General features: G+C 40.9%; 1 protein-coding gene across 1 annotated transcript in view; it reads left to right on the plus strand.

Moving 5' to 3' along the window:
* The window catches only part of LOC126365970 (zinc transporter 5-like), a 233,939-nt gene that overhangs the window by 130,409 nt on the left and 88,462 nt on the right, over nucleotides 1–15,068 (plus strand). Inside the window, exons 4-6 of the mRNA XM_050008767.1 lie at nucleotides 1,228–1,385; nucleotides 4,820–4,987; nucleotides 14,278–14,381. Coding sequence (XP_049864724.1) covers nucleotides 1,228–1,385; nucleotides 4,820–4,987; nucleotides 14,278–14,381 — 430 coding nt within the window. The remainder of the gene's footprint in view (nucleotides 1–1,227; nucleotides 1,386–4,819; nucleotides 4,988–14,277; nucleotides 14,382–15,068) is intronic.

The following is a 15,068-nucleotide window of genomic DNA, read 5'->3' on the forward strand; positions in this document are numbered from 1 at the left end:
CGAGGAAATCTACCTTCTGATCTGACAACCAACTATCCTACAGAAGATAAAGGGGAAAAGAATACAATGGGTGGGCCTTGTAGCCTGTATGCCAGATGGAAGACAGGCGAAGATGGCACTAGTGGGGAAACCAAAAACCAAACGCCCCATTGGACGACCAAGGCAGTGCTTTTCGTGCAACCACAGGATGGATGACAATTTGCACCCCCATTGTGCACATTTTGTGAATGACTTCCTCCAGGATAACGACATCGCTCGACCACAGTGGCCAGTATGTTCTCTAGACATGAACCCTATTGAATATGCCTGGTATAGATTGAAAAGGGCTGTTTATGGGCAATGTGACCCACCAACCACTCTGAGGAATCTACGCCGAATCGCCGTTGAGGAGTGGGACAATCTGGACCAACAGTGCCTTGATGAACTTGTTGATAGTATGCCACAACTAATACATGCATGCATCAATACAAGAGGACGTGCTACTTGGTATTAGACGTAACGGTGTGTACAGCAGTCTGGACCAGCACCTCTAAAGATCTCACTCTGTGGTGGTACAGCATGCAGTGTGTGGTTTTCATGAGCAATAAAAAGGGCGGAAATGATGTTTATGTTGATTTCTATTCCAATTAAAATTGGAAAATTCTGTACTGGTTCCGGAACTCTTTTAACCGAGGTGATGCAAAACTTTTTTTTGATTCATGTAGATTGTTGGTACCCTTCTGTATACAACCAAGTTTCTTATCTCCAAACACTATATTTGCACAGACATTGCTTTTGATGCATACTTAGTGTTCTGAGGTACTGGAATGAAACTTTTAATTCTTTGGCAATGTGGTAGCTGATGTTGATATATCAGACAGATTAAAACTATTTAACATATTTTCATTTATCCAGTCTCTGTAGTTCTGTAACTGTCTTCCTTTTTGTTTCATTTTAAATACTTCTTGTAACTGTATTTCGTTTAGGGCATTTACTTATTTATTAAAACTGTAATTATTATATTTACATTATATTTCAGCACTCACCTTTCTGCAGGAATATATAATAAACTGATTATCTTAACTTGTGAAAGTGATTTTTTCCTTTCTAGCTAAGTGGAATACACAATTAGCACCACTTTTAATTTCTTCTGTAATTAGTATGTTCTGTTTAATGAATGTGTATAAGTAAACAGCTTTTTTCATTGCTCATTTGGGTCTTATATTCAGTTTCCTTTTTATGTTACAGGAGGCAGTGCAAAACCAGCAGTTATTCGTGGTGGTGTACTTTTCCTTGCTGCAATGTTAACCTTAATATTTCTTGATCATGATGAAAATGAGCAAAATTCTGGACATAGTCATTTGTTCTCTGGCATCGGTTCTTGGCTTGGACTTGCAGATCATAAGGTATAAAAGTTTATTTGTTATTATATAAATACCTTATTTCTCTCTCCTCCTTCCCTGGCTACTGACCCCCCCCCCCCCCCCACACACACACACACTTACCTCCCCCCCCCTCCCCCCCCTCTCTCTCTCTCTCTCACTCTCTCTCTCTTTCTCTCTCTCTCTCTCTCTCTCTCTCTCTCTCTCTCTCTCTCTCTCTATCTATCTATCTCTATCTCTATCTCTATCTCTCTAATCACACTTCCTTCCTTTCAGTTGTCACACAAATTCAAAATACCAGATACTGAAATACATTATAATACTATTTTATATAGGTTATGTGAAAGAACTTGGTTTATTGCACTTTTAATGTTTGTCTACTGCTGCACTTTATTGTGCAAGGACAAAATACAAATAAATTACGAGAATGAGCACTGATTGTCTCTTGGAAGAACAACAAAGGTCTCTTAACTTAAAAATCAGTTCGTAGTCAAAAGAAATCAATGACAAAGTTACCAACAGTCCCAGTAGAGTTCACAAGTACAGTCCAAATAGCTCAGTAGCATTGGCGTAATTGAACTGGTGTGATAGATCTCATAGGTAGGTAGCTTTGTAGCCATAATATCACAAGTGACCAGTACTGTGGTGGCATTCTTTTATCTGCAGTACAAGGCAGTTGCCCATGCTCATTTGATGGAACACAGCCCATGAAACCTTCACCTTGTCCCGTGCAGCAACAAGCTGCTTCCATATGAGTGACTGCTCCCAGGCGCATAGCTATCTCCAGCATTGCAGTATCAATAATGCTGCCAGAAACTCTTCCTACATCTACATCTGTACTCCACAGACCACAGTGAAGTGGATGACAGTGGGTACTTTCCATTGCACCACTTATTAGGACTTTATGCTCAATCAATTTGCATATTGAGTTTGAGAAGAATGAGTGCTTAAATGCCCCTGTGCTTAATATAATTTGGTCTTTGCAGTCCCTATGGAATAATAGATAGAGAGCTGTACCATATTCCTAGTTGCTGAAACATTGTTTGCCGATCTGCGTTTGCTCATCTTTAATTCACTCAACAATAATGTGTCCAACTGTAGTTATGTTTTCCAGTCTGTCACTTTCCTTATTGATTTTGCATTCTGCATTGCTATTCTACACTCCTGGAAATGGAAAAAAGAACACATTGACACCGGTGTGTCAGACCCACCATACTTGCTCCAGACACTGCGAGAGGGCTGTACAAGCAATGATCAAACGCACGGCACAGCGGACACACCAGGAACCGCGGTGTTGGCCGTCGAATGGCGCTAGCTGCGCAGCATTTGTGCACCACCGCCGTCAGTGTCAGCCAGTTTGCCGTGGCATACGGAGCTCCATTGCAGTCCTTAACACTGGTAGCATGCTGCGACAGCGTGGACGTGAACCGTACGTGCAGTTGACGGACTCTGAGCGAGGGCGTATAGTGGGCATGCGGGAGGCCGGGTGGACGTACCGCCGAATTGCTCAACACGTGGGGCGTGAGGTCTCCACAGTACATCGATGTTGTCGCCAGTGGTCGGCGGAAGGTGCACGTGCCCGTCGACCTGGGACCGGACCACAGCGACGCACGGATGCACGCCAAGACCGTAGGATCCTACGCAGTGCCGTAGGGGACCGCACCGCCACTTCCCAGCAAATTAGGGACACTGTTGCTCCTGGGGTATTGGCGAGGACCATTCGCAACCGTCTCCATGAAGCTGGGCTACGGTCCCGCACACCGTTAGGCCGTCTTCCGCAAACGCCCCAACATCGTGCAGCCCGCCTCCAGTGGTGTCGCGACAGGCGTGAATGGAGGGACGAATGGAGACGTGTCATCTTCAGCGATGAGTGTCGCTTCTGCCTTGGTGCCAATGATGGTCGTATACGAGTTTGGCGCAGTGCAGGTGAGCGCCACCATCAGGACTGCATACGACCAAGGCACACAGGGCCAACACCCGGCGTCATGGTGTGGGGAGCGATCTCCTACACTGGCCGTACACCTCTGGTGATCGTCGAGGGGACACTGAATAGTGCACGGTACATCCAAACCGTCATCGAACCCATCGTTCTACCATTCCTAGACCGGCAAGGGAACTTGCTGTTCCAACAGGACAATGCATGTCCGCATGTATCCCGTGCCACCCAACGTGCTCTAGAAGGTGTAAGTCAACTACCCTGGCCAGCAAGATCTCCGGATCTGTCCCCCATTGAGCATGTTTGGGACTGGATGAAGCGTCGTCTCACGGGGTCTGCACGTCCAGCACGAATGCTGGTACAACTGAGGCGCCAGGTGGAAATGGCATGGCAAGCCGTTCCACAGGACTACATCCAGCATCTCTACGATCGTCTCCATGGGAGAATAGCATCCTGCATTGCTGCGAAAGGTGGATATACACTGTACTAGTGCCGACATTGTGCATGCTCTGTTGCCTGTGTCTATGTGCCTGTGGTTCTGTCAGTGTCATCATGTGCTGTATCTGACCCCAGGAATGTGTCAATAAAGTTTCCCCTTCCTGGGACAATGAATTCACGGTGTTCTTATTTCAATTTCCAGGAGTGTACATTTATCCCAGTTTTATCCTCGGTTTTAGCTCTATGTTTCTCCTCTCAGAGGTCCATATGGGACACTATTCTGGTATCTTTAACATGAGACTGGTTCATAATTTCCATCATTTTTTAACAATAGATAACTTTATGGGTCTTTACATGAGTGGTTTCCCCCCCTTGTGTTCATCTTGCTTATACTGAGCAGATGTTGCCTCCTCTCCACTATTACAAGATGAACATCAAAAAATTCCTCGATCATAAGGGTGTTAGACATTGATAGCATTTCTTGGTCTGTCCAGTACTTTCATAAAAGTCTCATATACTCCTTGAAAGATATTAGTTTCTTGAATTGACTGTTTTTTATATCTCATTTATTTTAATTTTATATGCTGTGACATTGTGTAACCTTTTCAAGCAGTTTCTTAATCCATTAAACATATATGTTTTATGTTACATTCATGTAATATCATGGGCAGTTTGTGGTTAGCTTGGCTTTAGAGCTGTAGCCATGATATCCAGTTCTGTAAAAACAGTAGCACACATTCAAGCCAGATCAACTGTTCATTACTTCTGATATCATATGACTGAAAGACAAAACATACATGTTTAACAGGTTAAACACTTTGCTTAAAAATGACTGCAGAGCCGAAACTTCATAGTATATAAAAATAAAAATAAAATGGATGTAAAAAGCAGCCAGTTCAGGAAACTTATTTCTTTCAAAAAGTTTATTGTGGCTGTGCACCCCGTTGCAGTGAAAATATTAGAAGAATGACAGGTATTAAAACATAGAAATAGTTTAATGTGAATGCTACCGAATCACATTATTCAATAAGATAATGTTGAAGTTCAAGGCTTGCAAATAATGGAACATCAATTTTTGTTTCAGTTAGGCGTTGTACTGCTTTCGAGTGTCCTACCGATCCGTGCTGGTGCAGAAATGTTGAGCAAGCGTGTTTCACAAGATGTTGGTGGTGAACAACGTCTTCATGCTCTGTCAACACTGACAGAGGGTGTTGTGCTTCTCCCGTGGACAATTGTATCATTATTTCTGCAGGTAAATTATTGTAAAGTTATTTTCTATAAGAAATGTGATGTTTGGCTTTCACTGTTGATTATTCCTTGAATTTCTTGTTAACATTTTTTTCTTGTCATACAGACACAAAAATGGCAAAATTAAGTTATTTTGCTCAAAGTAAATCTGATTTGTCAGATAACCTGCTTGGACTGTTTGGTGATACTTCTCACAATTCTTAAAGCAAGGTGACTCTCATAGTTTGATTACACTCTTCCTACTACACATAGCTTCCTGGTTGAATTCTGATTGTATTGTACAGTTGTATTCTACCTCTTTTTGTTACTGCATTTCATCTGTGTCCCCAATACAGTTGTATTCTACCTCTCTGTTTCGACTTGTTTTTCTAGTTTCCATTTGTGTTTCTAGCCCATTCAGTCTGCTAGAAAAAACCCTGCTAGCATGTGTGGAGAAACATGAGGGGAGGGGGGGGGGGGGGGGGGGGAGATGATAGTGTTTGCAACAGCAATGTGGGAGAGTGTAGTGTTGGTCCAGGTCATGAGGCATGGCTGAAAATTGGTACAGTAGTGAATGTTCAGATCTTCTCAGAATTCTGTACAGTGGTGTTGTGTTGGTGATGCTGTTATCTGTCACCTTGAAAATTTTGACAACTCTAGATTATATTTCACTTTTAAGTTAATCTCGCAAATACTTGTCAGAATAATAGTAAGTGTACTACATAAACTGAAGATCTGTTGTACCTTCAAAGCTGTTCATTGCAATGACATACATAGACAATTGACTTATTATTTCATTGTCCAAAAGGGATATGCTGTTCTTTTGTAACCTAGATAAGAAATAACGTTAATGTCCAAAATGCAGAAGCCAATTTCTTCATGCTCTGTGACATACTGTGATAACATAACTACTTCATTCATGAAGTTTATGAAATTTTGGGCAATTTCTCATATAGCCTGCCTGTGCTTTATTGTCTCTTACAGAACAGAGTATTTTGGTGATCTGTGGAGATGATTTGCAGTATATTTGGTATAAACTTCACTTATTTATTTTAGCAGAAAAACAGAAATAAAAATCCCTGAAACACGCCTCTTTCATTCCTGGACCCTTTGTGAGAAATGTGCATAATCACACTTACTTTATGAGAGTATTTAACTTGTGAACTTTGCTGTAGAAATCAGCACCTGCTGTGGTATAAACGCGAAGTGCTTTATCCCTTAAAACAGTCTAGTTTTATACTATTACCCAAGTGTTTTATAGTAGACTTCTAATTACATGTTACTAAATGGAATATGAAACTGGAAGGAATTAAGAACTGACATTGTTGTAGGGAAGTTGTTAGCAGAGAGTGTAATCATTCAGAAACATTAGATAGAAATGACTGTATGACATTATTGGCCAGGAAACCCCTTTCTGGGGTTGTTCAGCTGGGCGATGCAAGTCTTTCTATTTGACACCATTTCGGTGACTGGTGTGTCTGATGAGAATCAGTTGAAATCATTATAACAACACAAACACCCAGTCCCCGAGCAAAGAAAATCTCTGATCCAGCCGGGAATTGAGTACAGGACCCTGCAATCTAGACTTTACAGTGCTAACCACTAGACCACAAGCTGTTGACAAAATCATATACAGGTTGCGTCAAAAAAATGTATACACACTTTGAAGTGTCATAGAAAATTTATTTCCCATTCTACAATGTTAAATTTCTGGAAATGGAAAGCTTAAAGTCCAATTGGAAAAATAAATGTATTTTGCAAATGTGATTAATGTTCAAAGTGGTGGCCTTCAGCATCAATACATATCTGAATACGAGTCACCACTGATTCCGTACATCGTACGAAAGTTTCCAACGAGATTTCTGCGCACACCACCTGAATCTCATTCCAAGGTGTGTCCAGGTTACGTGGTTCACATTTGTACATCTCATCTTTTACTGTGCCCCATAAGAAGAAATCCAGCGGCGTGAGGGCTGGAGAGTGTGCAGGAAACTCGATTAGTCCCCTGCGTCCTATTCACTGGCCTGGCACATTGTGATCCAGGTATGCTCGTACGTCCCTATGATAGTTGGAAATAAAACTTATCATTACCATATAATGCACAAATGGTAGGGAATATGGAGTCAGCAAGCACTGTTCTCCAGTAACAGTACCTTCAAAGCGGAAAGGCCCAATGAGTCCCCTTGCAGACAAACCACACCACACATTTACACCAGGCAAATTCACAGCCTTTTCAACTGTAATGTGAGGATTATCTTGATCCCAGTACACACAATTGTGCCTATTGAAGTTCCATTGAGTTTGAATTGGGCTTCATCCGACCAAATTATGCTACCCATAAATCCCGGTTCACGTCTCATCATCTCCTGAACCCATTCACAAAATTCTAACCTTCGACCTGGATTGTCATCACTTAGCTGTTGCACCAGCGCCGGCCGCGGTGGTCTCGCGGTTCTAGGCGCGCAGTCCGGAACCGTGCGACTGCTACGGTCGCAGGTTCGAATCCTGCCTCGGGCATGGCTGTGTGTGATGTCCTTAGGTTAGTTAGGTTTAAGTAGTTCTAAGTTCTAGGGGACTAATGACCACAGCAGTTGAGTCCCATAGTGCTCAGAGCCATTTGAACCATTTTGTTGCACCAGCCTTGGAATGTACACACGAAACCTGCCTTTCTTCAGAATGCGTAGCACACTACTAGCACCTACATTACTCTCATGTGCCGCTTGCCTTGAAGATTTTTGAGGCAAACACTGAAACAGTTCCAAGACCACAGTTGTGGAATCATCACTTGTAGCTGTACGAGGTCTCCCTGATCGACCTTTATGAACATCACACACTGTTCCATGAATTTCGATTTTGTCTCATAGACATGTAATTGTTAACCTTGAAGGTGGTTCTGTACCATACTCACTTCTCCACTGTCTTCGAACCGCAGCTACATTCTCAAACTTCCAGTACCTCTTAATTATCTGGTTCCGCACTTCAAAGCTCAAACGCACATCCACCATGTTGCAGTTACTTCCTTGCCACTGCTGCCACCTGTTGAAGAAACATAACACTACTTTCTCACAGATATTTAACCTTGTAGAACAGGATATAAATTGTCTATGACAGTTCAAAGTGTGTATACATTTTTTTTACGCACCCTGTATTTCCTTGCATGGTGTTACTAAGGCATTGATAGCTTGTTTCTGATAATTGGTATTCAGTGCTGTTGCCACTACTGCCAGCCTGCTCCTCACAGGACCATGGAGCTTACTTTGGCTGAAATATATCAGAGGAGGTCTCAAGAGGAAGACCACATGCCACAGCATTTTGAAGAGCAACTTCACTTAGGCTATGGTGGTTGGCTTAAATCTGGAAGTTGGTTGAAGTGATCTGCAGGCTCCTGTCATGCATAAAATTGCCATGTTGTTTGATGTCTTATGGCATAATAGTTGTTGAACAATCTCTGTTTCTTACAATAGTGTACCTCATTCTCAGGGGTTCCACACTAGAAAGACACTGACATGTCCCCCATTTTTGGTGTGTGACAATTAAAATGGTGAGGAAGTCAGTTGTTCCTGTGTTGTCAAGAACTTCTGATGGGTTTCTAACGGTTAAAGGATATATCTGGGGTTTTCTACTTCATTCCTCAGTATTGGTCTGCCATATAAAGACTGGTGCCAATGAACAACAAACTTCTTGATTAGTGATGCTACAGCTTTCTGGCCAGATGTGGCATACAACAGTGCTACATCTGACCCTCTGGGTTCAATATTAACTAAAATCGTGAACCCTTGTATGTCTCCTCATACTGTTTGCTATATTTGTGATGCTAGGTCGTGATTTACTTCCATGACTGCCGTCGGTACTATGATACATTCAGAAATCAGTCATTTGCATTTCAGCATAATGTTTTCCGGCTGTGTTGTCTCAGTGTGCTAGTACCACTTGAAGAAGTCTGCTGTTGTAGTGATATCTTTAAAAAGGAGCTCTTGATTGATATCCTGTGTTACATCCTTCATTAGGTGTAGAACTTTGGCAGTTTCCAGTGTATCTGGGTTCATTGCGTTCATAGTGCCAAAACACTGTATATATGACTGTGTCACCACCTGTAGGTGTTAGGTCTGTTCTTCACTCATTCTTTGTTGTATTTGCACCTGCTGTTGGCTGCCCAAAATGTTTTCTTAATTACCTCCTGAAATTTGTCCCAGTTCTTGACATTTACCTTGTTGTTCTCAAATGACTGCTAGATGGTACCACCCAAGTAAGTATCGTCAATGGCCAGGCATATCATGTTATCCCATCGTATGTGTTTGGTGACATGGTAAAATTTCTTTAGACATTTTTCTGGTTCCTGGGCAGCATCTGCCGAGAAGAATGCTGGCTGCTGTATGTGCATTTGACTGCCTGTTTGTTTGTACTGGTGCCCTGATGCTGTCGATGTGGACTACAAGAGGAAGGTACTGTTCATACTCAGGCTTCTGCCCATGAAGGCAATGGCTTTTGTGTACCCTTATTGGAATCATGACAGTGTTGATGTTTCAGGTGTCCAGTATCTCCATCAAACTGTCACACAGAATTCAAAATCAAATACCATTTATTAGGTCATGTTCATCAACCAGAACTAACACTTTACACTGGAAACATGTTTAGGGCGAACACACACAAAAGTACACATCGAAACCTTCTCAGCAGAGAGTTCTCCTATTTATACATACATAGAATGTTGTAGTGAAATCCTGTAATCCATAAATATGTAAGTTCCAGAACCTTCAAGAATTCAGAAATGTAAAATGATAAATAATTGTAAATAAAATAGCTTCTGGCTGCAAGAATGGTTTAACAGTTTTTTTTAATTACATAATTGATTTAGAGACTGCCACTGCCATCTTCAGACACACCTGTGCACACAGCAAAATTTTCCAAAAATTACATTACATCAACGCATATACAATATAACACCATTTCTTGTAAAGTATGCGTTACAAGTTGTTAAGCCCACCAGTCTTGGGATTGCATTAAAGTTCTTGTACCTAAGTCAGAATGTACATAAAATTACAATTATTCATGGTCAGGACCAAATATTAAGCCAATAATATTTTTTGTCTATTCTTGTTGTCAGTGCCATAAATGTTAATTGATTTTAGAGCGTGATTATACGTTCCCAATATAACAGGTCTTAATTCAACATTAAACTGGTTATCATAGTATGTTATGATATTAACATTCCAAAGAAGTTGTTGTTGTTGTTGTTGTTGTTGTGGTCTTCAGTCCTGAGACTGGTTTGATGCAGCTCTCCATGCTACCCTATCCTGTGCAAGTTTCTTCATCTCCCAGTACCTACTGCAACCTATATCCTTCTGAATCTGCTTAGTGTATTCATCTCTTGGTCTCCCTCTACGATTTTTACCCTCCACGCTGCCCTCCAATACCAAATTGGTGATCCCTTGATGCCTCAGAACATGTCCTACCAACCGGTCCCTTCTTCTCGTCAAGTTGTGCCACAAACTCCTCTTCTCCCCAATTCTATTCAATACCTCCTCATTAGTTATGTGATTTACCCATCTAATCTTCAGCATTCTTCTGTACCACCACATTTCGAAAGCTTCTATTCTCTTCCTGTCCAAACTATTTATTGTCCATGTTTCACTTCCATACATGGCTACACTCCATACAAATACTTTCAGAAACGACTTCATGACACTTAAATCTATACTCGATGTTAACAAATTTCTCTTCTTCAGAAACGCTTTCCTTGCCATTGCCAGTCCACAGTTTATATCCTCTCTACTTCGACCATCATCAGTTATTTTGCTACCCAAATAGCAAAACTCCTTTACTACTTTAAGTGTCTCATTTCCTAATCTAATTCCCTCAGCATCACCCGACTTAATTCGACAACATTCCATTATCCTCATTTTGCTTTTGTTGATGTTCATCTTATATCCTCCTTTCAAGACACTGTGCATTCCGTTCAACTGCTCTTCCAAGTCCTTTGCTGTCTCTGACAGAATTACAATGTCATCAGCGAACCTCAAAGTTTTTATTTCTTCTCCATGGATTTTAATACCTACTCCGAATTTTTCTTTTGTTTCCTTTACTGCTTGCTCAATATACAGATTGAATAACATCAGGGAGAGGCTGCAACCCTGTCTTATTCCCTTCCCAACCACTGCTTCCCTTTCATGTCCCTCGACTCTTACAACTGCCATCTGGTTTCTGTAAAAATTGTAAATAGAATTTCGCTCCCTGTATTTTACCCCTGCCACCTTTAGAATTTGAAAGAGAGTATTCCAGTCAACATTGTCGAAAGCTTTCTCTAAGTCTACAGATGCTAGAGACGTAGGTTTGCCTTTCCTTAATCTTTCTTCTAAGATAAGTCATAAGGTCAGTATTGCCTCACGTGCTCCAATATTTCTACGGAGCCCAAACTGATCTTCCCCGAGGTCGGCTTCTACCAGTTTTTCCATTCGTCTGTAAAGAATTCATGTTAGTATTTTGCAGCTGTGACTTATCAAACTGAGAGTTTGGTAATTTTCACACCTTCAACACCTGCTTTCTTTGGGATTGGAATTATTATATACTTTTTGAAGTCTGAGGGTACTTCAGCTGTCTCATATATCTTGCTCACCAGATGGTAGAGTTTTGTCAGGACTGGTTCTCCCAAGACCATCAGTAGTTCTAATGGATTGTTGTCTACTCCCGGAGCCTTGTTTCAGCTCAGGTCTTTCAGTGCTCTTTCAAACTCTTCACGCAGTATCGTATCTCCCATTTCATCTTCATCTACATTCTCTTCCATTTCTATAAAATTGCCCTCAAGTACATCACCCTTGTGTAGACCCTCTATATACTCATTCCACCTTTCTGCTTTCCCTTCTTTGGTTAGGACTGGGTTTCCATCTGAGCTCTTGATATTCATACAAGTGGTTCTCTTTTCTCCAAAGGTCTCCTTAATTTTCCTGTAGGCAGTATCTATCTCACCCCTACTGAGATAAGCCTCTACATCTTTACATTTGTCCTCTAGCCATTCCTGCTTAGCCATTTTGTACTTCCTGTTGATCTCATTTTTGAGATGTTTGTATTCCTTTTTGCCTGCTTCATTTACTGCATTTTTATGGTTCCTCCTTTCATCAATTAATTTCAATATTTCTTCTGTTACCCAAGGATTTCTACTAGCCCTCGTCTTTTTACCTACTTGATCCTCTGCTGCCTTCACTACTTCATTCCTCAGAGCTACCCATTCTTCTTCTACTGTACTTCTTTCCCCCACTGCTGTCTATTGTTCCCTTATGCTCTCCCTGAAACTCTGCACAACCTCTGGTTTAGTCAGTTTATCCAGGTCCCATATCCTTAAATTCTCACCTTTTTGCAGTTTTTTCAATTTTAATCTACAGTTCATAACCAATAGATCGTGGTCAGAGTCCGCATCTGCCCCTGGAAATGTCTTACAATTTAAAACCTGGTTCCTAAATCTCTGTCTTACCATTATATAATCTGTCTGATATTTTTTAGTATCACCGGGATTCTTCCATGTATAAAACCTTCTTTTATGATTCTTGAAACAAGTGTTAGCTATGATTAAGTTATGCTCTGTGCAAAATTCTAACAGACAGCTTCCGCTTTCATTTCTTACCCCCAATCCATATCCACCTACTATGTTTCCTTCTCTCCTTTTTCCTACACTCGAATTCCAGTCACCCATGACTATTAAATTTTCGTCTCCCTTCACTATCTGAATAATTTCTTTTATCCCATCACCCATTTCATCAATATCTTCATCTGCAGAGCTAGTTGGCATATACTCTTCTACTACTGTGGTAGGCGTGGGCTTTGTATCTGTCTTGGCCACAATTATGTGTTCACTATGCTGTTTGTAGCAGCTTACCCACACTCCTATTTTTGTATTCATTATTAAACGTACTCCTGCATTGCCCCTATTTGATTTTGTATTTATAACGCTGTATTGTCCTGACCAAAAGTCTTGGTCCTCCTGCCACCGAACTTCACTAATTCTCATTATATCTAACTTTAACCTATCCATTTCCCTTTTTAAATTTTCTAACCTACCAGCTCAATTAAGGGATCTGACATTCCACTTTCCAATCCGTAGAATGCCATTTTTCTTTCTCCTGATAAAAATGTCCTCTTGAGTAGTCCCCGTCTGGAGGTTCGAATGGGGGACTATTTTGCCTCCAGAATATTTTACCCAAGAGGACGCCATCATCATATAACCATACAGTAAAGCTGCATGCCCTCGGGAAAAATTACGGCTGTAGTTTCCCCTTGCTTTCAGCCGTTTGCAGTACAAGCACAGCATGGCCATTTTGGTTATTGTTACAAGGCCAGATCAGTCAATCATCCAGACTGTTGCCCCTGCAACTACTAAAAAGGCTGCTGCCCCTCTTCAGGAATCACATGTTTGTCTGGCCTCTCAACAGATACCCCTCCATTGTGGTTGCACCTACAGTATGGCTATCTGTATCGCTGAGGCATGCAAGTCTCCCCACTAGCATCAAGGTCCATGGTTCATGGGGGGGGGGATTCCAAAGATAGAAAATATTATTGGCTTATTATTTGGTCATGGCTATGAGTAATTGTAATGTCAACATCGTAAGAAAAGAAAAATTGCTACTTACCATAAAAAGACATGTTACGTTGCAGAGAGGCACAATTAAGAGACACACAAAGCTTTCAGCCGCAACCTTCTTCAGCAAAAGAGGAACACACACGATTCACACACACAACCAAGCACACCTCACCTCAAACTCCAGTAGCACGGGCCGGAATTGTAATGTCATGTAGTAATGGAAATGTGCACAGTCTCACTGAAGCACAAGAACTTTAATCCGATCTAATGAGTGGTAGGCTTAACAACTTGTAACATACACATTACGAGAAATGCAGTAATGTTGTATATGCATTGATGTAACACAAAGTTTGGAAAGTCTTGCTGTGGGCATCTGCAGATGGAAATTAGAAGTCTCAAAATCGATCATGTAATAAAAAAAGTTATAAAAGAATGTTTGTAGTCAGGGGCTATTTTGTTTATGATTGCTAATCATATTTGGCTGTGTTCTTGCTATCCACTGTGAGGGATAGTCAATTTGAATGATAAGTAGTTTCTGGGGGTGGAAATTGAATCAGTGACCTGCAAATTACCAGCAACTGACTGTTACTGCTACACCATGATGGATGGTGCATAACATGTGGCAGTATTAATGCCTTGTAATCTCACAAGTAAACAGAGTGTTTAATAGTGCAGGTTGAATGTGCAGCTTTGTCAGTAATTTCTGTAAACATGGTTATTTATGTATTCTTATGCTTCTGTTGCAGGAGAGCCAAGGAGTATCACTTACTTCAGCAGTTCTGTCAGTTTTTCTTATCTCAGCCTTCACCCTTGTTGTACCACACTTTGCTGATTCAGCATGCATACGAAGGTGAGATGAGTTTATTTTTTATGTGGAATGAGGAAGTGTCGTGATCTGAAAACTAAGTGTCTGCAGCTCTCTTTAACTGTTAAGACTCAATGTTATTCATTGTTGCTTGTTTGACCTAAGTTTTTACAGGCACTGAGAATGGGATTTGTATTCATGTAAGGGGTTTTAGAGCCACTTAGGATGCAATTTATGCAGTTGCAGTGAAAGCCATAAGCTGAGAGTGAAACACATACAATACTGAAATAGCTATAGTTTTGAGCAAAAAGGTTGCCTCTCGACATACACACCAAAGGTACTCATCAATTCATAAATCCACTGTGCTCCATAGATGTCACCATGAAGCACAATATTTAAAGCTGAAAAATAGCTGAGATGTACGTTGACAAAGTGAAACACCTGTTAGAAAATCCATTAATAAGGAACTGCCATGAATCTCCCACAAACTGTTTGTGCTTCTTCAAGCTGAATTTAATTTAGTAAAATTAATGAGAATTCCACCACTTTTTAGAAGGCTGCCACTACATCAGTATGTTAAATGTCTGCCATTCATCTTCTGTAGCCAGTTTACTAACTATGTGACAACTAGTGTGGTAAAGTAATGAATACATTTTGAACCACGTGTATTTAATTCCATCAAAACACATACCATATTCAAAGTAATCATTATTGTTACATTTTTAACTAAAA

The sequence above is a fragment of the Schistocerca gregaria genome, chromosome 4 (assembly GCF_023897955.1).
Source record: "Schistocerca gregaria isolate iqSchGreg1 chromosome 4, iqSchGreg1.2, whole genome shotgun sequence".
NCBI lineage: Eukaryota > Metazoa > Arthropoda > Insecta > Orthoptera > Acrididae > Schistocerca > Schistocerca gregaria.